A 24,637-nucleotide genomic window follows, 5' to 3' on the forward strand; every position below is an offset into this window, starting at 1 on the left:
TGGCACATTTGGGTGGCAACACTGGTCGCAACCGCAGCAAAAGTTTCAACAAAACCGATATCAAAAATGCTGCGGCTGCAACCCTGAGAACCCTGTTCACACGTCGCTACTTCTAAGCTGCGCGCAGCATGGAAAAGTAGCGGGCAGCAGGTTCGGCAGCCGCTACTTTTCGGGTTGCACCGTTGTTCACACGTCGCAGTACGAGAGTTGCGCAGTTTTTTGTACTGCAGCGCTGCAAAAGTAGTGATGTGTGACCGTACCTTTAGTCTGTTAATGTTTCACTCCGAATATATACAGTTAAGTTGAAAGCGCTTAATATAATTATTCTTATTTTTCTGCTATCATTTTCTGTAGAGTCTATGCCACAGTTTAGTACAGTTATTTTTCTGTAAGAATATTACGTTACGTGTATATATATATATATATATATATATATATATATATATATATATATATATATATTATTTTTGCATATTTAGTCCAAAATAAAATACTTTTCAGAAAAGAAAAAAAATTAATTCATTAATCAATCAGTGTTTTTTGAACAAGATAGCGTATTTTGATGCTCGTGTAGACATGCAAGAAATACAGATCAATTTAGCGCCATCAAAATATGTGAAATAAATATCAAAGCGAAATTCGTTTGCAGATGACTTAGTGGGTTTTGATTCGACACTTTTCATTTCAACTTGATCTAGTTCCTTTTTGGATGTTTATATACAGTAAAACTTCATTTATTCCTTTTTATGGGGGAATCTGAAGAAAAACACTTAAGTGAGAAAAACCATTTAGCTGAAATGACATTTAGTAACATCTGAAATAGCATTGGAAAACTATATGAGGAGAACGAGTTAAGCCAATTTAGTAAAATTTTCACAAGAGAAATTTATAACTACACAATTAAGCCATCTTTGAGTTTGTAATATAGTGCTCAGATTTATAACACATATTCTTTAAGAATGTAAGATTATTTGTATGAAATTTTACTGCTTAGAGCTATTTTTTTATTATTGTTATTTTAAAGTTAATACTGATTGTATAAATATATTCAATCTCTCTTTTTTACTTTATTATGTTTATTATTATTTTTAAGTTAATATTTGTATACCGATATGTATTTTTCAGTATGTGATTTGATCCTGGTTGAGTGGAAGAGAAGACCTGATGGCCTTAACTCTGCCAGGGAAAATAAAACTATTATTATTATTGAAGGTGGCTGATATATTACATTTCAAACTCCAATTCTAAAAATGTTATGACATTGACTTGCCTTGTTCTTCCTGTGTGATCTTCACTTAATAACATGTGCTTATTTTACCAAAAAAAAAAAAAAAAGTCAATTATTTTGGGCTACTTGTTTCTAAGGAATGAATCATGTCCTCAAATTGTGATAATTGTTCCATAATTTGTTCAATTTCATCACGATGTGTTACGAAACATTTTTTCACTGTTTCTAAGCAGTAACAGCTTCATTAAAGGACACAATATTGTTAGAGACAAGCATGGTCAGTTTCGAATTTCTACGAATTTCAAAGTAGACTGCATCTTAACATTGAACACATGGTGTATTTTCACGGTCTTACATTTTCGCGACAAATCTAATTTCGAGGAAAATTCATTTAGAACGTATAAATAACGTTTCGTCTCTCTTGGGGTTTAAAATAATATCGTAAAAAAAAGTGTAAACAAAAATCGTATAACCGAAATAAATTAACCTGGAAAGTATAGGAATTTTGCCGGGATGTCAGAAAAAAACGAATAAAAATGTGAAAAACGCATAAAAGAAGTTTCACTGTAGTTGCAGTCTCCATGGTAACAACAGAGCATTGGTGCAATGAATAAAGTTAAAGTCGCGACACTGTTATTCCCGGCGTGACTCCTCCTCTTTGCTTACGTCTTAGGAAGTGAAGGCTCTATAAAGTCTAGGTAGGTAGTATCGTTCGCCATTTTTGTTCTTTCGTTGCCGAGCTACCAGACGAGGAATCTATTTGCCACACTGTTAAACATTATCACGTCGTAGCTCCTATGATAATAAATCAAACGCACTGTAATTCAGCAAATAATTGAGCGGCAAATAACGTCCTCGTGTGCTTTCTGCGAACGCCAACGAAAGAGCCAAAATGGCGGGCGATTATATTAAGTATTTTTCGAGCCTTAAGAAATGAATAACTTCATCAGCGAATCACAAGACGCACATGTTTAAATGTAGCCGACCTGCAACGTGATTGGCTGCCGGAAATTAGAGCGACGGGACTATAGATAGGAAAACTCTGAAAACTAAGATTACTTATGAGACTTCATTTCAGTGGCATTTTAAAACTATTTTAAATAAATCTCTTTATATTGTATTATTTTGCTATACAATGTACTGGTACCTTAGTGTATAAATGTAATCTTATTTTAAATTTTCTCTGTAACACCTGTTAAGAGAATATCAAATCCTAGAAGATCAATAAAGTAAATGTGTAATACAACTCTAATACCTACAGTAATATTTTCAGATATATTACTTGAGCAGCCTGGAGGTTCAGGGGCCATAATGTTGGTGCTTAATATTTAATGAGGAATGTGAAACACAAATTATTGTGTGTTAATACAGATCACAGCGCTGCCTTCCTTATCATCTCAAACCGTCATTCCATCCTGGTGGCCGACCTGAAGGAGCAGGGACTGGAAAGAGTGCCCATCATTGTCGAGAACGTTGTTGCAACGGCTTCCAACATGCACACTGGCACAATCTTCTGGTCCGATATGAAACTGAAGAAAATCTCACGATTAGATAGAGGAAGTGAACCACAAGAAGTAAGTAACCAACTGCATTACTCCAGTCTTGCCTCAGAATCGGAGGTCAGAGTAATTTTGATGAACAATGGAGATTCTCCAAATTGGTGATAAATTTCGACCAGGTTACCGCGTTTTTCCTTGCAGTCGAAATAAACGCGCTCACCACTTGTCATGAGATCCGCAGATCATGTGCAACATTAAGTTTAAACAGTATGCAGTGTGCCTCACGTCAGTAATATTCGTGTTTACATAAATAAATAAATAAATTTAGCTTCCCTTATGAAAAGGTTGCCAGATTTGACAAAGCGTATTACATAATTTGGAAATACACCTAAAAGGTAAAATGATATACATTTGAAACGGTTAGGGAATCGAATATGCAAAATGTCAGAAAAATTTACACCTAAGTAGCGTTTATGCTCATTTACAGTTAAGAAAGGGGGGGAAAAAAATATCATCAGATATGTTAGAATGATTTGAATGCCATAAACCGCGAGAAAAATAATAGTACGGATTTGTTGGCATTGATATCTAAACCAATCAACAGCCATCGGTTAAGATAACTTGAAATTTCCATTATCACTTCTATACAAATGATTTCTCAATATATGAACCGATCCTTTGAGGGCACTAATGGCTATTTCCTTCACAATGCTGTGTGTTAGCCCAGGTTTTTACATTTGTTGGCAAAGAAGGAGGGTATGGTACCTCGTGCTCCCACCATCAGACCTATTACATCAATGTGGGACAGGCTACATTTATGTAATTTATCTAATTTACTAATTTAATGTTTTAATATAAACCAAAATATTGAGATATTAACGTAAAGGCAAAGTCAACCCCATGGCAGGCCAAATCAGCCCAGAGGGTGACGAGAGGTTGAGGCTCCCTCCTTTACAGACAATCGGCATTTAATAGCAGTAGGGATGTCAGTCCTACGTACATGTTGCCTTTACCCCCAAGGAAATGCCCCTGGTACTCATTTCTGTTAGAGGCTGAGTAGACCCCAGGGCCATAGTGCGGCTGGAAAGGAAAATCCATGACCCCATCAGGAATCGAACCTGCGACCTTTCAACTTGCAACGTTACGCATTAACCGCGACACTACCGCGTGGCTCTTAGATGTTAATATAACAACGGAATATGTAGGTACTATTATCCAAAGTTAGTAGTATCTACATTTTGCAAATGTTAGGTATTACTTGATTTCAGATATATGAAAAAATTAAATTTACCATTCATTCATTCATTCATTCATTCATTCATTCATTTTATTCTATAGATCTTACTTGAGCAATGAAGCTTTAAGATGTGGAACAAGTCAAAATTTTACAATATTACAATTACAATTTTTACAAATTTTTATAGTTTTACAATTTAGTAATTTTCTACAATTTTTACAGTTTTGTGCAATTTTTTACAATATTTTGGCGAGATGTAGTGAGATGAGGTGAGGTCCGATGATTCGCCAAAATATTACCCGGCATTTGCCTTTTGGTTGGGGAAAACCTCGGAAAAACCCAACCAGGTAATCAAATCAAAGGGGGGTAATCTAATCAAAGGGGTTGATGCCAGGGACTCGCCATAGACCATCCGGCTTCAGTCCCACAAATTGGTTATCCGTATTTGGATACTGAAAGATAATAATCAACAAAGATACGACTGAGTTAATACTAGCACATCTAATTTATATTATTTAGTTATGTGAAATAACACATAATTATGTAAATTTATTATTTTAGACATGCATTTCCTACTGAAAGGATTACAGTAGACAGTTTTGTGAATAACTGCGATACTAAACACGAGTTATAAATGTTTCAGGTGATATCAAATGGCTTGGATCTTGTAGAGGGACTAGCATATGACTGGATTGGAGGTAATTTATACTGGCTGGACTCGAGACTTAATACAATTGAGGTTTCCAAGGAGAATGGATCTAACAGAATGGTCCTGCTGAAAGAGAACATCACACAACCAAGAGGAATGTCTCTAGATCCAAGCAAAGGGTACGTCTTTAAATTCATTTGCATCTAATAACTTTCTATAAAATTGCAAACGATTAACACAAGATAATTATGATATGGAACTTCATTTCTAATATCTAGGGACCGGATTTTTATGTAATTGCATATTATATTCCTTTCAACCTAATCGTATATAAATAACAAATCTTTGCGAATCTTGTAATTACCATTAATATAATCAAATTTGATACTACATATTTTTACATATTTACCTCACATTACATATTATGGCTTGGTATTACATAAATCTACATATTTAGGGGGTTTTATTCATTTTTACTTCTCTAAAGGGGGGGGGGGGAAAGGGAAATTTACAATTTGAAATACATAGATTTAAAAAGCCTTTTTACCTACCCAAGAAAGGATATATTTCGGAACGAAACATAACGTCCTTAGTTCCAGGCAAACAACAGTTTGTAAATGCCTATAGTTTGAGGTTTTAGTAGGTACTTTGTTTCTTACAGGGAGCAGCTAAAATGCATGTGTCCCACATCTCCTCTTATTTTCTCCTAATCCAGTAAAGCGAAACAGTGCTTGCAGTTCTGTTGTGTCATTCATTTCACTCAGTTCTCTAGTTTTAGTACTTACAGCATAAAGTGCAAGTGAGTTTATCTACTGCTTTTAACTAACTAAAATGGCCCCTGTATCTTCAACCCTAACGACAAAAATAAAATCATGGATTGCGATGGACGAAGCTTTCACTACAGATGGAAAAATAGTAATGTGTCAAGTGTGCGGTAAAAAAGTCGGGTGCTCTATGAAATCACAACTGGAGAGTCTTACCTATCCTATACCTGCCAGATATTGATATTAAATATTTTCATGATTTTACATATTTTGGTAGATATTCAGCTTATTTGTCTTACATAAATATGTACATATTTCACACCTTGATATTACATAAAAATCCGGTCCCTACTACTATTATTATTATTATTATTATTATTATTATTATTATTATTATTATTATTATTATTATTTTACACAGTCATTACTTTGTTTTTTCATTAACACTTATATCCAGGTAATTGTCATTGTCTCAATGTAACCCGTGCTGTGCTGATCATACTAATTGTACTATTCCTTTAGTTGTGAGATTATATTCATATGTATTAATTCTTTTTTTTCTTAAGTTAATACTTGTATACTAGAATGTATTATCCTGTTTGTGATTATGTATTCAGTCTCTTTTTTATTATATATATATATATATATATATATATATATATGTGTGTGTGTGTGTGTGTGTGTGTGTGTGTGTGTGTGTGTTTTTTATTACTTATTATTTTAGAGTTAATACTGATTGTGTATATGTATTCAATCTCTCTTTTTTACTTAATTATGCTCATTATTATTTTTAAGTTAATATTTCGGTATGTCTTTTTCTATATGTGATTTGATCCTGGTGAGTGGAGGAGAAGGCCTGAAGGCCTTAACTCTGCCAGGGAAAATAAAACTGTTATTATTATTATTATTATTATTATTATTATTATTATTATTATTATTATTATTATTATTATTATTATTATCATCACATTCTACATTTCTCGGTGAATAAAAGTAACTTTAAAAGTTAAAATAAAAATATTGGAATTATTATTTTTAGTAAGCCTGCCTCTGCTTCATTTCTCTCATTGAAACAAATACAAGAATACATTCAGACCTGAAGCATGGGTATACTTTAGAATATCAAGTTTGAATCAAAATGCAATATTTTATTTTCAGTGCTCGATGGTTGTTCTGGACTGACTGGGGTGAGAACCCTCGCATTGAGAGAGTGGGAATGGACGGCACGAACCGCAGCGTGATCATCAGCACGAAGATATATTGGCCAAACGGTCTGACGCTGGATATTGCTAACAAGCGAGTGTACTTCGCAGACTCGAAACTAGACTTCATTGACTTCTGCTACTACAACGGCTCAGGCAGACAGCAGGTGCTGGCGGGCAGCCACTACCTCCTGCACCCGCACTCACTCACCTTGTTCGAGGACACCATGTACTGGACAGACCGCCAGCTCAACCGGGTGTTGTCAGCACACAAGTTCAAAGGAAAGAACCAGACCGTGGTGTCGCATCTCATCTCCCAGCCTCTGAGCATCCACGTGCACCATCCCTCGCTGCAGCCAAAATCTGGCAATCCTTGTCAAACTGCGACATGCTCGCAGCTCTGTCTGTTGTCTCCATCTTCATCCACTGGCTACACTTGCAAATGTAAACCAGGCTATCGCATCCAGTCAGATGGACGGTGCCTTGAAGGTGAGTAGCCTCACGAAATAAGGTACAGTATGATCACTTTTAAGTTGATTTGATAATTCCGCTCAAGAATTTGTATCACTTAAGAATTTAGTTATGATAACTTCATCATCATCATCATCATCATCATCATCATCATCCTTGCATGTATTGGGCCTAGTGGCCCGTTACGATCTCTTGCCAACGCTTGAACAGTCTGCCCAAGGATCTCTTGCCCACAGGATGGTAATTTAAAATTTGGCGTGGAATTCTAGAACGAGGTATTCTGATTGTATTGTATTTATTAACATTCCATGGCATTCATACATGCTTACGGCTAGAATATGGAACAAGTCAAAAAACTTAATACTATTATAAAATCTTAATTTATAGTCACAATCTAGATTAAATATATACAGACGAGATTTACAATATAGTCTACTAGTACAACACAAAGTTTTAGTATCAATTTCATGAAGTGTTACTGAATGTCATGAATTCACCTACAGAATAGAAGGCGTGAGAAATTAGGTACTTCTTTAATTTGGCCCTAAATAATCTTATGTTTTGAGTTTCATTTTTTATATTGGTAGGGAGGCTATTAAAAATTCTTACTGCCATATAACGCACTCCTTTTTGATAGCACGATAGACTTGCCGATGGAGTATGAAAGTCATTTTTTGACGTGTTTTTATGCCATGAACTGTTGAATTAGTTACAAAGTTTTCACGATTACATACGAGGAAGATTATTATTAATGAAAAGATATACTGACAAGCCATGGGGATTATTTGTAGTTTTTTTGAAAATCGTCTTACATGGTCGTCTTTCTCTCAAATCCATTTTAATATTATCCTCCCGAGATGTAGATGGGAGGATAATGTTAAAATGGATTTGAGGGAGGTGGGGTATGATGATAGAGACTGGATTAATCTTGCACAGGATAGGGACCGCTGGCGGGCTTATGTGAGGGCGGCAATGAACCTTCGGGTTCCTTAAAAGCCATTTGTAAGTAAGTAAGTCTTACATGATTCCCTAGATTTGGCTCCTACTATTATTCTAATTACTTTTTTGTAATAGAAATATACTGTTACTATCTGTGGAATTTCCCCAGAATATTATTCCAAAACTCATTACCGAGTGGAAGTATGCAAAGTATATTGTTTGCATGTGATGACATGTGATCTCCAGTTTTGTCTGTATTTCTGTAGGTATTCCATAATCGGTTCAATCTGCAGTTCTTTCATAATGTCAAAATTTCTAATGTGATCCATTCTCGTGTATCCCGCTGTACGACGCATAAATCTCATTTCTGCCGCCGTTAATCTTTGTGAATCAATATTACGAATCGTCCAAGCTTCACTACCAAAACAGAGTATAGGTCTGGCCAATGTTTTATAAATTCTGCTGCGCGTGTGTTTTTGTACTAAGGTTGGTTTGAATATCTGATTAATTATCCCCATTGCTCTGTTGAATTTAATAATTTTCTCATTCGAATGCTTTTCTTCTTCACATGAAATTTGGTAATGATAACAACTTACTAGTGTTAAAATGAAAACTGTTCAGCTAGCTAATTTATTACTTAGTTTTCATTTTTAACATTACACAGTTGTTATAATAACTGAATTCTTAAGTGATACAAAGTGTTAAAAGTGTGTAATAAGATGTATAAACTTCGCAGGCTTTATAAAGACGAAATGGTGAAACTGTATGGTAGAAATCTTTAAGCCATTCGAAAAAATTTACAACATGAAAGTGAAAGCTATATATAAATGCATTTTTATTTTTATTTCTAAATTAACACTTCTTTTTCTTTTATGTTATTTTAATTTTATGAACTGGAATTGTGTGATATGTGAATTCTGTGGTTCAGTGCAAGAACTCTGTAACTCTTACATAGCTTGTTCTGAGAAAATCGAAGTTATTTTTTTTTCTTGGTTATTTAACGCTGTATTACCTGACATTCGCCCTACAGTTGAAGAAAACCTCGAAAAAAACCCAACCAGTTAATTAGCCCAAGCGGGAATTGAACCCACAATCAAGCATAACCAGATCAACAGGCAAACTAGCTACTGCGTGAGCTATACCAGTGGCTAAAGAAAATTGTAAGCATAGTATGTAATGGTAATATAGTGTGTTGTCAACTCTCTTCTATCTCTGATGTGAATACGTAGACCTACACAGCAGTCACAATAAAAGGTATGATAAATAAAAGGTTTAGATCCGAATTAATAACATTATCTAACTTTTTGAGGATTATAGGGTTCTTACACTGAACCACAGAATTGTTTCCTAAATCTGACAGCAAAGAGTAGAAGCTAAAGTATTTACAACAAATAGACATCAGAAGTTTAGGAAAATTCCTGTTTTACACTCACAAACGTTTTGAGAATTTGAAAGTTGATGCACACGAACTATGGAAAATGAAGCAAGCTCACCAGGCTTTATAGTCCTCATTCTTCTTCTCCTTCTTCTTCTTCTTTTTCTTCTTCTTCTGCCTGACAAGTGTTAGGCCACAAGGCCTGTTACAGTCTCACATAAAATTTTCACGCCATCTCTTAGCAGGACGACCCACAGATCTTTGGCCATGTGGTACATAATAATAAATTGCCTTTGGGAGTCTACTATTACTCATTCTTTCCAAATTATGTTTCCAATTAGACTGATATTGAACAATGTAATCTAAAACTGGTTGAGTTTTAGTTCCTTTAAAATTTCACAATTTCTTTTCAGATCCCACTTAGTATAGCCCGCTGTTCTTCGCATGAATCGCATTTCACAAGCCTTTATTTTTTTATTTTTTCTCCTTCTCTTCATAAATACTGTACCTTTCATTGTTAATTTCCCTTTTATTACTTCTTTCACTAACAATTTATTTTTAAGTGTTAAACCAAAGAAAATTTAAATTGCAAGAATGTGGAACACCAGTCACAAATTGCAATAAGAATTGTTGTACACGCTATATCTAGATGGTGAAATGTACAAGTGATTGTTAGATATTTGAAGACATGTAATATAATGCTTTCTTTTCACTGATTCAATTATCAGTACTTACTTTTATAGAAATAGCCATTTGTTGCTCTGTGCCTCACTAAAAACATTTTAAAGATTCGCATTCTTGCAAATTTTCTGTATGAGATTTTGTCTCCATACTTCTATATTTCATTGTCGTGTCTAAAAGCAGAAATTAGTGGAGAATTGTATATATTATGTGTCTGTAAGGATGCCGAATTGCTAACCCTGCAGGTCAGTATTTTATCGTCAATAAGTACTGTAGTAAAATTTTCATACACAATCAATGACAGTATAATAATATTCCATTTTTGCACAAAAGCTACAGATTTTATTACAATTTTTGTGTCAAAATAATACACCCAACATTAACTTATTGTGTGTAATATCACAGTCTACTATATATACAGTCACGAAGCTTGAGTTTTGAGGGTGCTAGAAACAATAGACTGTGACGGTACTATTTTGCATTGCCTGTAATGAGGCGACATTAGCGATCCTAGTGGTGAGCAATTATCTAATGTTTGCATATTTACTATTCATTCATTCATTCATTTATTTTATTCCATAGATCTTACATGAGCAATGAAGCTTTAAGATGTGGAACATGTCAACATTTTACAATATTACAATTACAATTTTTACAAATTTTTATACTTTTACAATTTAGTAATTTTCTACAATTTTTACAATTTTGTACAATTTTTTTACATTTTGGCGAGATGTAGTGAGATGAGATGAGGTCCGAGAATTCGCCAAAATATTACCCGGCATTTGCCTTTTCGGTGGGGGAAACCTCGGAAAAACCCAACCAGGTAATCAAATCAAAGGGGTTGATGCCAAGGACTCGCCATAGACCCGGCTTCAGTCCCACGGCTGGGGAAAACCTCCGAAGAAACCAAAGTCCAAAGGGGGATCCAACCCAAGCCCGAATGCAGCTCCGGATCAGCAGCCCAGCGAGTCTGCCGACTGAGCTACACCGATGGCTCTACTAAAAGTATACAATACATAGCAATCAGATTATTAAATTTACAAACGCAAACGATCATTCATAAGTTGAGCTATATTATAATACAAAACAATTTAATTAAATTTAAGGCATAAACAATTCAACCAGTTGTGATATACAGAAATTGATAATACATATCATGCAAACTACTTCAAATTACTAACACAAACAATTTATCAGTAGAGCTATATAGATTACTATTCAATTTAAAGCATATACAATTCATCAGCCAAAACTATATAAATATATACAATACAAAGTAGCATACTTTCATTAAGCTATACAAATTTGTGCAATATGTATTGAGCTTCGCGACTGTATATACTAAACTGTGGTAATAGTTCATTTTTTTATGTAAGTTGAAATCCAATATGGTACCCGCAGCATAAACAGATGTTTTTCCAAGTTCATTCTTTGTGCCTCTTGTTCTTCCTATGTTCATACTTTAACTACTTCTTCAACTCTATTTTACATTTAATTACCATAATTGTTACAATTTCTATTGTAAATAGAAATAGTTTGTTAAGAACGAATTGCAATTTTATTTCTTAAGTTTCTTATGTATCGTTACATAGTTCCATTCCTTTTAATGAACTCTTTTGATATGCTTTGTGTAGACTACGTAATAACACAAGTGGAATGTTACAGCAAGTCTTCTTATATGTTAACAGAGGAAATTCCATTCCTGATGGTAATGCGCGCCTCCCAGATCGTAGACGTAAGCTTAACTCCTGGAGACAAGACGAGTGGCTTCCTCACACCAATTGTTGGCATTGAGGGTGGACTTCATTTGGATTATGATCGTAAGAAAGAGATGCTGTTCTGGGTGGAAGGAAAGGAAGACGACGAAGAGAATGTAAGACATCTTACAAAATACTTTCTTGAATATAAACATACCTATTTAAAAGTAATTTAAAATACAAAAGTTCTAGTAGAAGTGAGATGTTGGTCTGGTTTATTAAGCTTTCATGTTTCAATGCGTGCAGTATATAGGCTGTTACATTCATCGAGTTTACTTTGTCTTGTACTTTGTTCGTATTTTTTTTCGTTGTTGCCATGTTGTAATCATAGTGATATAATACAGCTGTAAGTGGCATAAACATTTGAAGAGTCCACTGCAAGAATGATGGATGTCATTTGGAATACATTTTGCAGGAGAAGCAATTGAAAGTTTGAAATGCTTAGCGCTCAAAGCTTAACTTGATTTTCCGATCATTACTGGACAATGACTATCAGTGTTAATGCCATATAACTCTGTATGTACATTCTATATGTCTTAAGCTATGCATTGACAGTCTTGGTTCATTTTCGACAAGAAAGTGACATCCATCATTCTTGCAGTGGACTCTTCATATAGGGTGACTAACTCTCCCTATTTTTCGGGAACTCCCATATTTGAACTATATTTTTTTAATCCCCCCAGCTCCCGTACTGATATCCTAATCCTCCGTATTTTTCATTATTACTCAAGATCACCAATTTTTTAATGTAACCTAATACTAATAACAGCTAAATATATTCAGTAGATATAAACTGACATTAATATCATGCAAATCTAGTCTTTCAGGTAAAGCTTCCTGCAAAGCAGATTTGAATAATTTCGAGGGAAAAATTGTTCCAGGGCCGGGTATCGATCCCGGGACCTCTGGTTGAACATACCAGCGCTCGAGAGAAATTATTAAAATCTGCTTTACAGGAAGCTTCACCTGAAAGACTAGATTTTCATAATATATACGTCACTGTGTACGTTAACAGAAAACCACAATTTCAAGTCACACAGAGTTTGTGTGCACTCGATGTGGGTCTCTGGCATTTTGTCAGCCCATGCGAGTTGTGTGGATCGATACCCGGCCCCGGAACAATTTTTCCCTCGAAATTATTGACATTAATATCGATAGTATCAATCAACACAGGAATTGTGTTCCAGTCATCTTGTGATATTTGTTGTAACTGTATGAACATATGATCGTAAAGAGCTTTTTTCAGCCTCAATAGTAAGATATATAAATTAAATATTCTGTGACATCCTTTTGACAAATACAAATAAATTAAAACTAAGGAGCATGCATATTTTTAAATATTCTTGTACTCAATATTGTCACCTAACTCATATTTTTATTACAATTAGATAGATAGTTTTATATTATTTAATATAAACCATTCATTCAATGAATCCTGCCTTCACACCCCCAAAAAATTGCGTTAAAATTTATAGTGACCAAGTCTCCCGTATTTTTGTGATCAGAAGTTCGTCACTCTGTAAACATACAGTGGCTTAATTTTTATTCCTTTAGGTATTGGTAATAAAGTTTAACATTATTAATGTTAAATACGAAGAATGTGTTTGTGTAAAATGTTATTTTACTTGACTTCGTGTCAGCTTAAATAAGTACCGGTGTCCTCTTTCAGAATTTTATCGAAGTTCAATTCATCTTTGATGTTCACAAAACTCTCATACTTTTTAAACTATAAATGTTAATATATATATATATATATATATATTTTTTTTTTTTCTAATATTTATACAAGAATACATATACCTTTAAGTACCAGTACCATGTTACAGTTCAAACACAATTTACTATTTCTTACATTGTCCTTTACTTGCCATGCTAGCCACTGTATCCAAGATTCATAAATTCAAACCTGGGTGAAGGCGATGGATTTTAAAGGGCAATAAAATTCCAAGCATGGCTTCCTCCGGGAGAAAAGTAAAGCTAGGAGGTCCATGTAATAGATTTATGGCCCATAAAAGAACTCTGTCCCTGATAGAAGAGACTAGGCAAAATTTACCGGCATTTTGGAGGTAACGCAATGAAACCATACCATTGGAAAATTTTCATTGGCTTGCTCCACCCTCGACCTCTGATCCATTTAATATATTAATTTTGTATATATTTATTATAGTTTCCTATGCAATGTACGAAGCACAAATCTTTTGTTCTGTTCACAGTGTACGATATATACAACTCCTTACGGAGGAGGCAACAAGACTGAATTCCTAGGAAATGGAGACTCTGGTATAGTGGGAGCGCCCTACACAATTGCCTTCGACTGGCTAGGACGTAATTTATACATTGGCAATAGAATGGCATCTAATTTTGAAGCCGTGAAAGTAGACGGAAAAGTGAAATATCGAACAATTATCCTGGCCAATGATGGTAACAAGACATCTGTTGCCAAACCGAAATCCATGTGCTTGGATCCTTTGGATGGGTGCGTATGTGCAAATAATATGGTGACTTGACAGTCTGTTGTTTCTTTTTTAAGTATCAGTCATATGATTTGCCATTTCCGGCAATAATTTTTCAAGTTTTATCGTTCTCATTAACTCTTTGGTAAACACCACAGCGTTCTGTTAACATATTTAAAATTCAGTTTATGTATTGACGGTACCGATATACAAATATATCCAGTAACTGAATATAAACATGCTTGATGCCTACTTTAAGGGGGCACTCAACTTAAAAATTGGAGAAAAAGTGTCATAGAAATGAAAAATTAAATTTCTACACTAATTTACGTGACAGAACTAAATCAATATGCAGAACTCTTCCCCTATTCATTGAGAAGTCACAGTCAAATGCACAAAGCCAAAAAATAAAAAATGATAATTAAAAGTGATATTTCAATTAATGATTGATTAAAAATTGAAATATTTTTTATTTTGAAAAGTATTGGATCTAATGAGCTGAGATTTTGCATGTTACTTTCCATGTGTATATTAAACTTTTTCTCCAAATTTGAAAAAGATTGGTCAAATAGGAAAAAAGTTCCAAAATATAGTTGAGTGTCCCCTTAACTTTATAAAGTTTTCTTTTCTCTCACCATGCATAATATATATACAGAACTTTGTGTGTAATTGTGTCAAAAATTGTTATTGAATTTTCTTCCATTAAAAACTTAAATAGGTAGGCCTACTTCCTTTAATGAGACGAGACTTGTCTAATATATGACAAAAATATTTACAGACACCTTATTTGCTTATATGTAGGGCCTATTTATATTTTGTAAGAATTTACTACTATTGGTGTAAAATTAGCCTTGAAACTATTTGTATCATTAAATTCAGTTAGTTTTAAATACAACATCCCCCTCTTCAATTGGTCAGTGACAGGTTTATTTTTTGGTGCTCGGAGTTCTTTACCAAAATTTAAATATAATTTTTTAAAACAATTATCAATATCATCTTTTGAAATTCAAAAAATCACCTCGCAAATTCTTGAAGATTCCCGGCAGATTATGTTGTTGTTTTCTAATGCCAGGTGTTTGACAATAAAGTCGTTTGACCTCTTGCACTCCAATATTTTTCAAAGATATTATCATGGTCGGCCACTGGAGCACAGATTTTGAGGTGTTCCGAATCCATTTCTTGGTTTGAGTTGCACAATCCCTGCAGATTATACAGTCTCATTTATACCACTCAGAAGGCCTTAATTAAGGATATGCTAATTTTAAATAAAATCTTTTATAAGTATGATTTTATAGTCGTCTTCTAAGATTTTATCTTATAATTGATAATCAATGGTGCTTAATTATTACATTTTATTTTTATAACAATATTCATATTTAATTAATTATATTTATTTGCTATTAATTTCCGGATCCTCGTGGTCATCCTTAATTAAGGCTGGACGAGTTATTTCTCTCTCTCTTTCTCTAAGATTTATTTTGTGATTGCATTGACTACAATTAAATTATTTAATTTAGTAAATTGTACTGGACGGATGAAGGCGGGTATGGAGTCCCAGCTAAAGTTGGAAAGGTGAACATGAATGGCTCTAACCCCATTGTGCTGATAGAAGACATAGAACGACCAGAAGCCATCACCATAGATCTTGACAGCAAGGTCATTTATTACAGTTCTGAATATCCAAGTATGGTGAGTTCTTTGATTTTATCCTGAACTGTGTAGTGTACTAGAAATTCCTTTCTGTCTGTCATTTCATACGTACTAGCATAATATTACTTACTTACTTACTGGCTTTTAAGGAACCCGAAGGTTCATTGCCGCCCTCACATAAGCCCGCCATTGGTCCCTATCCTGTGCAAGATTAATCCAGTCTCTACCATCATATCCCACCTCCCTCAAATCCATTTTTATATTATCTTCCCACATACGTCTCGGCCTCCCCAAAGGTCTTTTTCCCTCCGGCCTCCCAACTAACACTCTATATGCATTTCTGGAATCGCCCATACGTGCTACATGTCCTGCCCATCTCAAACGTCCGGATTTAATGTTCCTAATTACGTCAGGTGAAGAATACAATGCGTGCAGTTCCGTATTGTGTAACTTTCTCCATTCTCCTGTAACTTCATCCCTCTTAGCCCCAAATATTTTCCTAAGAACCTTATTCTCAAACACCCTTAATCTCTGTTCCTATCTCAAAGTGAGTCCAAGTTTCACAACCATACAGAACACCTGGTAATATAACTGTTTTATAAATTCTAACTTTCAGATTTTTTGACAGAAGACTAGATGACAAAAGCTTCTCAACCGAATAATAACAGGCATTTCCCATATTTATTCTGTGTTTAATTTCCTCCCGAGTGTCATTTATATTTGTTAGTGTTGCTCCAAGATATTTGAATTTTTCCACCTCTTCAAAGGATAAATCTCCAATTTTTATATTTCCATTTCGTACAATATTCTGGTCACGAGACATAATCATATACTTAGTCTTTTCGGGATTTACTTCCAACCCTATCCCTTTACTTGCTTCAACTAGAATTTCCGCGTTTTCCCTAATCATTTGTCGATTTTCTCCTAACATATTCACGTCATCTGCTGATGTAACCCGTTCAATTCCAAACCCTCTGTGTTATCCTGAACTTTCCTAATGGCATATTCTAGAGCGAAGTTAAAAATTAAAGGTGATAGTGCATCTCCCTGCTTTAGCCCGCAGTGAATTGGAAAAGCATCAGATAGAAACTGGCCTATACGGACTCTGCTATAAATTTCACTAAGACACATTTTAATTAATCGAACTAGTTTATTGGGAATAGCAAATTCAATAAGAATATTATATAAAACTTCTCTCTTAACCGAGTCATACGTCTTTTTGAAATCTATGAATAACTGATGTACTGTACCCTTATACTCCCATTTTTTCTCCAATATCTGTCGGATACAAAAAATCTGATCAATAGTCGATCTATTACGCCTAAAACCACACACTAGCATAATATTATTAAATTAAAATTCATCTGTGCACTGTTCTTTTATAATAATTGTAATACACATTAAATGCGTGACATAAGAGAAACTGAAGGTACCGGTACAGTATCTTGATTGTTGCTCGTCAATTTGATTACCTAGATTTAACACAGGAATATTTCTTACAGATCAGGTCGATGGATGTATACGGAAGAAATGGTATGACTCTGCTGACTCAGAAAAACAACATCGCACAACCTAAAGCACTTGGAGTGCTGAACAACAGGCTGTACTACTTGGATCCATCCTACGAGAAAATAGAGAGAGTAGATTTGCCTAAAGGAGACAATCCTGAAATGCTTATAGATAATGAAGCTGATCTTAAAACGTTTACCATCTTCAAAAAGAGACCAAGTGAGTTGATACATAACCTTAAACAACCAGCCTTCCCCCTTCTCCTATTGTCTAACCTATTTCACAACGGATAAGAATATTGTTAATTTAAGGTAACGGAAATAAAATGCAGCATAAACTGTACTGTAAAACTGAAACCTATTTATAACTTTAATTTCTTTAATTCGTAGCCTGTACATTCATCATGCTTTGTATTTCTCTTTCGACATCCACACATTTCAACAGTTTTTAAGCCTCCTTCTTTATAGTATTTCTGTCGTTTGGAATAGCTACGGTAGGCTACATCAATAATTTGGCAAATTTTAGCATTGTTGCTTATGACATCTGGATTATTTGCTTTTCTTTTCCTGTAGTTTTTATTGGAAAATTGACATTACAGTGTTATTCTTTTTGGACAAGGCAACTTATGGTTACCTATGTAAATAATAGTGCTCCGCTACTGTTTAAGGTGCGTGTCTTGTGCATTATACAGAGCGTTCGCCTACGGGTGGGGCCAGGAAAGCGGCATGTACTGATACGCCACTTTGTGTGCGCAGTTGTTGAGACACGCTGGACAATCAAGGACATCAAGGTCGACAAGTTATCAGTTGTGAGCCAGATGTTGCAGTTTCTTGACACAGTTGCTTAAATATTCAGCGTGTGTAAAATTTGTTGGCAATGCAAAACGCAAAATTCACCTTGAACAGAGAGTTTTTATGTATGATGCATATGTGAAAACAGAGTCATGTAGAGAGGTGCGTAGGCAATTTGAAGTGAAATATCCGGGTGCTCCAGTTCAGGGTAGAGAAACTGTTAGACGTCTTGTTAACAAATTAAGGACAACAGGGTCGATAAATGCTACAATTCCTAAGCGAAAACGAAGAGTATTGACGGAAGAAAAAATTGATGAAATCAGTGCATCATTTACACGCTCTCCTAATAAATCTCTAAGACGTGTTTCACAGGAAGTTAGTGTTTCAAAAACATCAGTCTTTACTGCTGCTAAACTTTTAAAATTAAAACCCTACAGAGTATAGTATAGAAAGCGGAAGCTTACGGATAGACGATTCCTGCAAGCGACAACGCAGGCAGGCTGCTTTCCTGGCCCCACCCCTAGACGAACGCTTTGTATTAAATTAATCAATTATGATTATGTTCAGAAATTATTTGCTTTCATAACTTCTAAGGTACACATTGTACCTAATATTTTAAAAATATTTATATTATCATTGTTGCCATCTTCATCATCATCATCATCTATCTTCAAGCATTGTTTCTTTGGGTCTGCTTTGTCCTTCCTTGATGAAACTTGCGAATCAGCATTAGGCATAAGCAAGTTGTGAAATTCCTTGGTTTTGTAGTAGCATGGCACAGGGTCATCTCATATGTAGGGTGTTTACCGTTTAGTTGTAACTGTAATATAGGTAACGTGACTGATTAAGGTTAAGAGTGTAATACACAGTCTTGAGTTACAAACATCCTGTGATATACTGCACACTGCCTTTCATCTTAAATTTTATAATATGTGTATTGTCTATATCCACACATTCGACTCAGTTTACAAGTTTCAATTGAAAATATTAAACTTATTATTGGCTCTGTGAATTTCAAAAGTTTCAAACAATTTTGTTCAAAATTGAGTAGAAATAATTATTGTAATCCACATTTCATAGAAATAAGAAAACATTGTTTTGTAGTCCTTAATAGAAGACTTAACTTTGTTGATATTAGATATCAATTTGTTGTACTGTCTGTCTGCAGCTACAAACCATCCCTGTATGAGCAATAATGGAGGTTGTGAACAGTTATGCATACCTCACGAGGATAATTCACACGTATGCAGTTGTTCTGTTGGCTATAAGAAGGAGAATGAAATCAGTTGTGCTGCGTACAAGACGTTTGCTGTTGTATCTCAACTTGAAATCACACGTGGCTACAGTTTGAAAGATTCTGCAGAGGCAATGGTACCCATTACAGGCCCAGGTATGTCATCTTGGAAGTCTAATATTAAACACCGTAGTGTGACAAACTTTGTAACAATGTGTTTCTCATAGTAGTATGTCATGTAGGCTAAGCATTTTATTTAGTCTACTGAATATAAAGTTCGAGTATCAGAAATTATGTATCCTGTTTATTAATTTGCTTTTCAGGTCATCACATCCTCCATGTTGACGTCCATTACGCACATAACTGGATTTATTGGGTCGAGTTTAACCGAGGAATCTGGAATGGCATATTCCGTATTAGACCAAATGGCACCGAACTCCAGCCTATTATTAAGGATGGAATTGGATCGAATGGAATTCGTGGAATTACCATCGACTGGATTGCAGGCAACCTGTACTTCACCAACGTATTTCCTCATGAGAATTACCTCGAAGTTTGTTGGCTTGACGGTTCCAATAGAATGGTTCTCGTCAAAACCACCACCGATTCACCACGAGAACTTGCTGTCAATCCAGTCAAGAGGTACACAACTTAATTCTGACGACATAATTTGCATTCGTTTTACAGTCACATTGTAGAATACCAGGATTCGGATTAATGTGGAGGATGGAGGGAATTTACCTTCTGTGAAAGTTTTCCCCTGCTAGTATAAAGATTCTGCACTATTGTCCTACTGTATCTAATTCCCATGGTTAATATTTTCATTTATAATATATTTAGATTCGTTTATAATATTGTAACTTTTAAATTACACATTGATTCAATGTCTCAGTACCTGACATAAATCAAATTAGAGGCAACCAAACCTTGATTATTTTCGCCGAGATCTCGAATAAGTCTGTTCTTTCCCTCCCTGATTTATTATTTATTTCAGAATCTTTTACGTAGGTATGTATTACACCATTAAAAAAAAATTCACATGCATAAATTAATTCTTTTAATATAAGTTTGCCATTATTGTCGGCAGAATTAACTATGATCCGTTCACATAACACTCTAACTTACAATTGCTTGCTACCACAGGGAGAGGTAAATGTATGTCTAATCTGTTAAAATATACGTACCTGTAGTTGAAACTGGTTGCGTGTTCTGCATTCCATGCGTGTAATGAATAAATTGCTCCTAATTGTTGATTTTAGATGCATGCATGAAATTTTCACTGTGGGATGTTTTCAGTTTCTAAAAGTCATATAGTTAAGTTCCTCCTCATCTAGAAGTTTCATTCGAACCCTGTATTGAGATATAATTTAAATAAAATTAAAATTATAATTGACTATGTAAAGTGTACGTAAGTAAATGATATTAATAGACCTACCTATATATTTTCCGTTGAAGAATTCATAACTAGTTGCTAACCGGTAAGCTAATTAATTTACAATAGATGGATTATATTGGAGAAATATGTATTCTATGTATTTAAATTCCACAGGTACTTGTACTGGATCGACTATGGACAGTATCCTCGCATAGGAAAATCATACTTAGATGGCAGTAACTGGGGACCAATAGTAACATCTGGAATTAGCAATCCACGCGACTTAACAGTTGATATGTTGACTCACGACGTTTATTGGGTTGATTCGAAGCTTGATATGATCCAGAAAGTGTCGTACAGTGGCGGAAATAGACAGGTAAGAACTGAGAAAAAAATAGTCTACTTCCAAAGAGTAGCATTTAAGCTAAGCTTAAAATATCTAGAACAAAAATCTATTTTATTTGTAAATTCTAAATTAAGAACTAAATATAATAATGAACAATATGTAAAATAAACAAAAAAAAATATGGATGTACATAATGTTTTCTCGTTGTCATCAAAACATTGTAAATGTTTTAACTTTAAACTCAAGAATAATACTGACTGCCTCCGTGGTCTGTTCGTCAGCATGCTGGCTTCCAGATCAGGAGGTCCCGGGTTCGATTCCCGGGCTCGGCGCTCGGTGAATTTTTCGTGAAGAAGAAGAATTCTGGAAATTTGTATGAATGTGAGTGTGATTGTGAGTGTGCCGGGTTAATATTAATTAACCAATCATCACAAATACAAAAATACATCAGGACTGTCGCTGGGCAGTAACCTGAACACACGTTTCAGCGTCACATTGTTGACAAGTAACTCCATCTGTTAGCACAACCATAAAGCATCTAATAGATGCTATAGAGTTACCAACAACGAAAAAAAAAAAAAAAAAGAATAATACTAAATACATCAGATATAGATTAATTCTTGCCCAATTGTTCATTCCAGCCAAATATATTTTCTCTTTCCAACAACAATTGGAATAATCTTCTTCTTTTTCTTTTTCTTCTTCTTCTTCTTCTTCTTCTTCTTCTTCTTCTTCTTCTTCTTCTTCTTCTTCATGCGATGAGTCTTAGCCTGTTATAGGCCATTCATTAACTTGTGGAACCAAATTCATGCTTGCGCCATAGCTTACATTAAGAACCTTATGATGGGGTGGGGGGGGGTAAGTGAGCTAGCTAGGTGCAAATGGAAACAGCGAAGGAGGGAAGCGTCCCAATCCACTTTCCCCCCCCCCTCACACCCAGGTAGGTTTCACGAGATAATGACTGGTCTATATGCTTCAAATAGATCATGCCACCTTTGTTATGGACATCGCAGATTTCCACTTCCTCTTGGCTTGTAGAGCAATATTTTCTTCGGCAATTTCCATACATTTTATGTAATTCAGTCATCCTAGTATTCGTCAACTACAGGGTGGCACACGAAATGTCATACCATTTATTTTACACGTAACACTTATTGATTTGTATTAAAGCTTTACAAAATTATACAGAATTAATAATTAGGATTTGGAGTTTTATCTCTAATGCAGAACATGTTCCATACGACCACCGTTTTGCCTCACAACCTCTTGCAAACGAACCCTTACATTCGTCACCACTTTTCGACACAACTCCACTAGAAGAGCTCTGAGCTGCACCACATTTTCTGGCCCCTTTGGTAGACTTTCTCTTTTTTGGAATCCCCATAAAAAGAAATCGCACGGATTAATGTCCGGGCTATAAGGCGGCCACATTTTGCCGCACCATGTCGATGTGACATCACACGATGATCAAACATCTCGTGCAGGTAATCCAGAACGGTGTTTGCAGTGTGTGGACGGGCTCCATCCTGCATGAACCACTGAGTTTCCATAGTGAGACCTTTTGCCATGAGATGGAGGATAAAACTGCTTTCCAGCATGGTTTTGTATCGAACTTGGTTGACAGTTTCATCGAAGAAAATTGGACCGATGATTCTGTGGCTCGAAATTGCGGCCCATACAGAAACTTTTACCCCAAACATTTCTTTTTCATGCAGTATGCAAGGAGGTTTCCTCGCCCAGAATCGAACGTTTTGTTTATTCACAGCACAGAACAACTTTCATCTTGTGTTCAACAGTCAATCGCCCGTTGTCCGCCATTTCACAAATTGATGTTTGTGCTCGTAGCTATGGTTACATCCTAATTGTGATGCTACCTACCGGATTTTCCATGGATTTTGGCATCCACTAGCGCAGGTAGAAACATCGAAACTACAATATTAAAATTTTAATGTGATAATTAAATGGTATGACATTTCGTGTGCCACCCTGTATAGTGTTATTGTTAACTTGTAACTTTTGTTTTATTATTTCATTCCTTACTCTATCTTCTCTCATAATTCCCTCATTCTGCGTATTCATATTGCAATTCCAAGTTAATTTGTAATGCCAAAACATTTACCCTTGCATCGCTTCTTGTTCCTCATATGAACATAAACCCATTCATTACCTATGTGGAGTATTCGAGTATTAACAATAAAATTTCCCATAAGAGCTTACCAACTGCTGCAGAAGCTGTCTCGTCACAGGTTGCAGACCAGCAGTCGAATTATTAATTGACGCTAATTGGAAGATTACCCCTTCAGCCTAAGCTTATACTCAAAGCACTTGAGGGCTTTGTCCCTGTTACCTGGGCATCATGTAACTCTAGACAAGAATCCTTTCCAAGTACTGCTCTCCAGACCAGACAGAGAGAACTGGTACTCTCTCACAAGCGCTGTTCCTTTCTGGAGTCTCCACTTGCTATCACAATTGGAATTTAATGTTTTCAAAATGTACGAAAACTATAGCTAAGCAATTTTCTTGAATTGTTTTCATAAGATAACATTGCTTCTCTCCCCATTTATGTCCCTAGCAGTACTGCAAAATTTAATTTTATGGTGAAAGTAATCTTATGTTTATGAATATCTCTTTCAGTGTATATCACTAGAAAAATATGATGTGATAAGGTGAATATCTTTCTATACTGCCGAGCATTTGAAAACAGTATAAAATGTTTAATATGCTTCTGAATTTGTAATAGATTTTATTAAGAGGAGAGGATGGTATTTTTTGGTGAAAAATGAGTAAATTTAAAAAAAAAAAAAAAAAAGTTCTTTAAAATACTCTGTGATATGTGTGGAATGCATAGCATAACATTTTGTGGGTATTTGTGCCCTTATCGGATGTTGAGTCGCCATTTTTAAACTTCCTGCGATATGGATTTTTAAATCACTCGCCCACTTTTATTGTTGTTTCCGGTAAATTAAATTTTCAAAAAAAAAATTTTTCCTATAAAATACCCTTTGATATGTGTGGAATGCATTGCATAACATTTTGTGGATATTTGTGCCCTTATCGGATGTTGAGATGTCATTTTTAAACTTCCTGTGCTATGGATTTTGAAATCACATGCCCACTTTTATCGGTTTCCAGTAACTTCATTTTTTTGCTACATTGCCAGACAAAAATGGATATAATTTCCGAACTATTAAAGATAAATACATGAAATTTAGAACACACATTCTTTAGACTATTAGGAAACTTTTCTCTGTAACAGAATTTTGTTAATTGATTTCATTTTAAAAATACGTCCGTTTGTTTGCAAGAAAGGAAATCAGAAAATTGTTATTAAATTTTGTTTATTTTACAAACGTAGGGACTAATATCAAAATTATGTTAGAGACAGTTTGTAGAACATCCTTTTTCAAATATATTGCAAAAAACTGTTTGAATCTATCTTTAAAAATGGTTTAGATATATCGGTTTTAGTACAAT

The 24,637-nt window shown here is 34.8% G+C and overlaps 1 protein-coding gene across 1 annotated transcript in view; it reads left to right on the forward strand.

Annotated features, from left to right (window-relative positions):
* mgl (low-density lipoprotein receptor-related protein megalin) overlaps positions 1-24,637 on the forward strand; it is a 156,960-nt gene that overhangs the window by 72,245 nt on the left and 60,078 nt on the right. The window contains exons 22-31 of the mRNA XM_069829941.1: positions 2,600-2,802; positions 4,608-4,792; positions 6,536-7,068; positions 11,737-11,921; positions 14,019-14,281; positions 15,776-15,947; positions 17,411-17,636; positions 19,377-19,598; positions 19,766-20,084; positions 20,992-21,193. Coding sequence (XP_069686042.1) covers positions 2,600-2,802; positions 4,608-4,792; positions 6,536-7,068; positions 11,737-11,921; positions 14,019-14,281; positions 15,776-15,947; positions 17,411-17,636; positions 19,377-19,598; positions 19,766-20,084; positions 20,992-21,193 — 2,510 coding nt within the window. The remainder of the gene's footprint in view (positions 1-2,599; positions 2,803-4,607; positions 4,793-6,535; positions 7,069-11,736; positions 11,922-14,018; positions 14,282-15,775; positions 15,948-17,410; positions 17,637-19,376; positions 19,599-19,765; positions 20,085-20,991; positions 21,194-24,637) is intronic.

This window comes from Periplaneta americana, chromosome 7 (assembly GCF_040183065.1).
Source record: "Periplaneta americana isolate PAMFEO1 chromosome 7, P.americana_PAMFEO1_priV1, whole genome shotgun sequence".
Lineage (NCBI taxonomy): Eukaryota > Metazoa > Arthropoda > Insecta > Blattodea > Blattidae > Periplaneta > Periplaneta americana.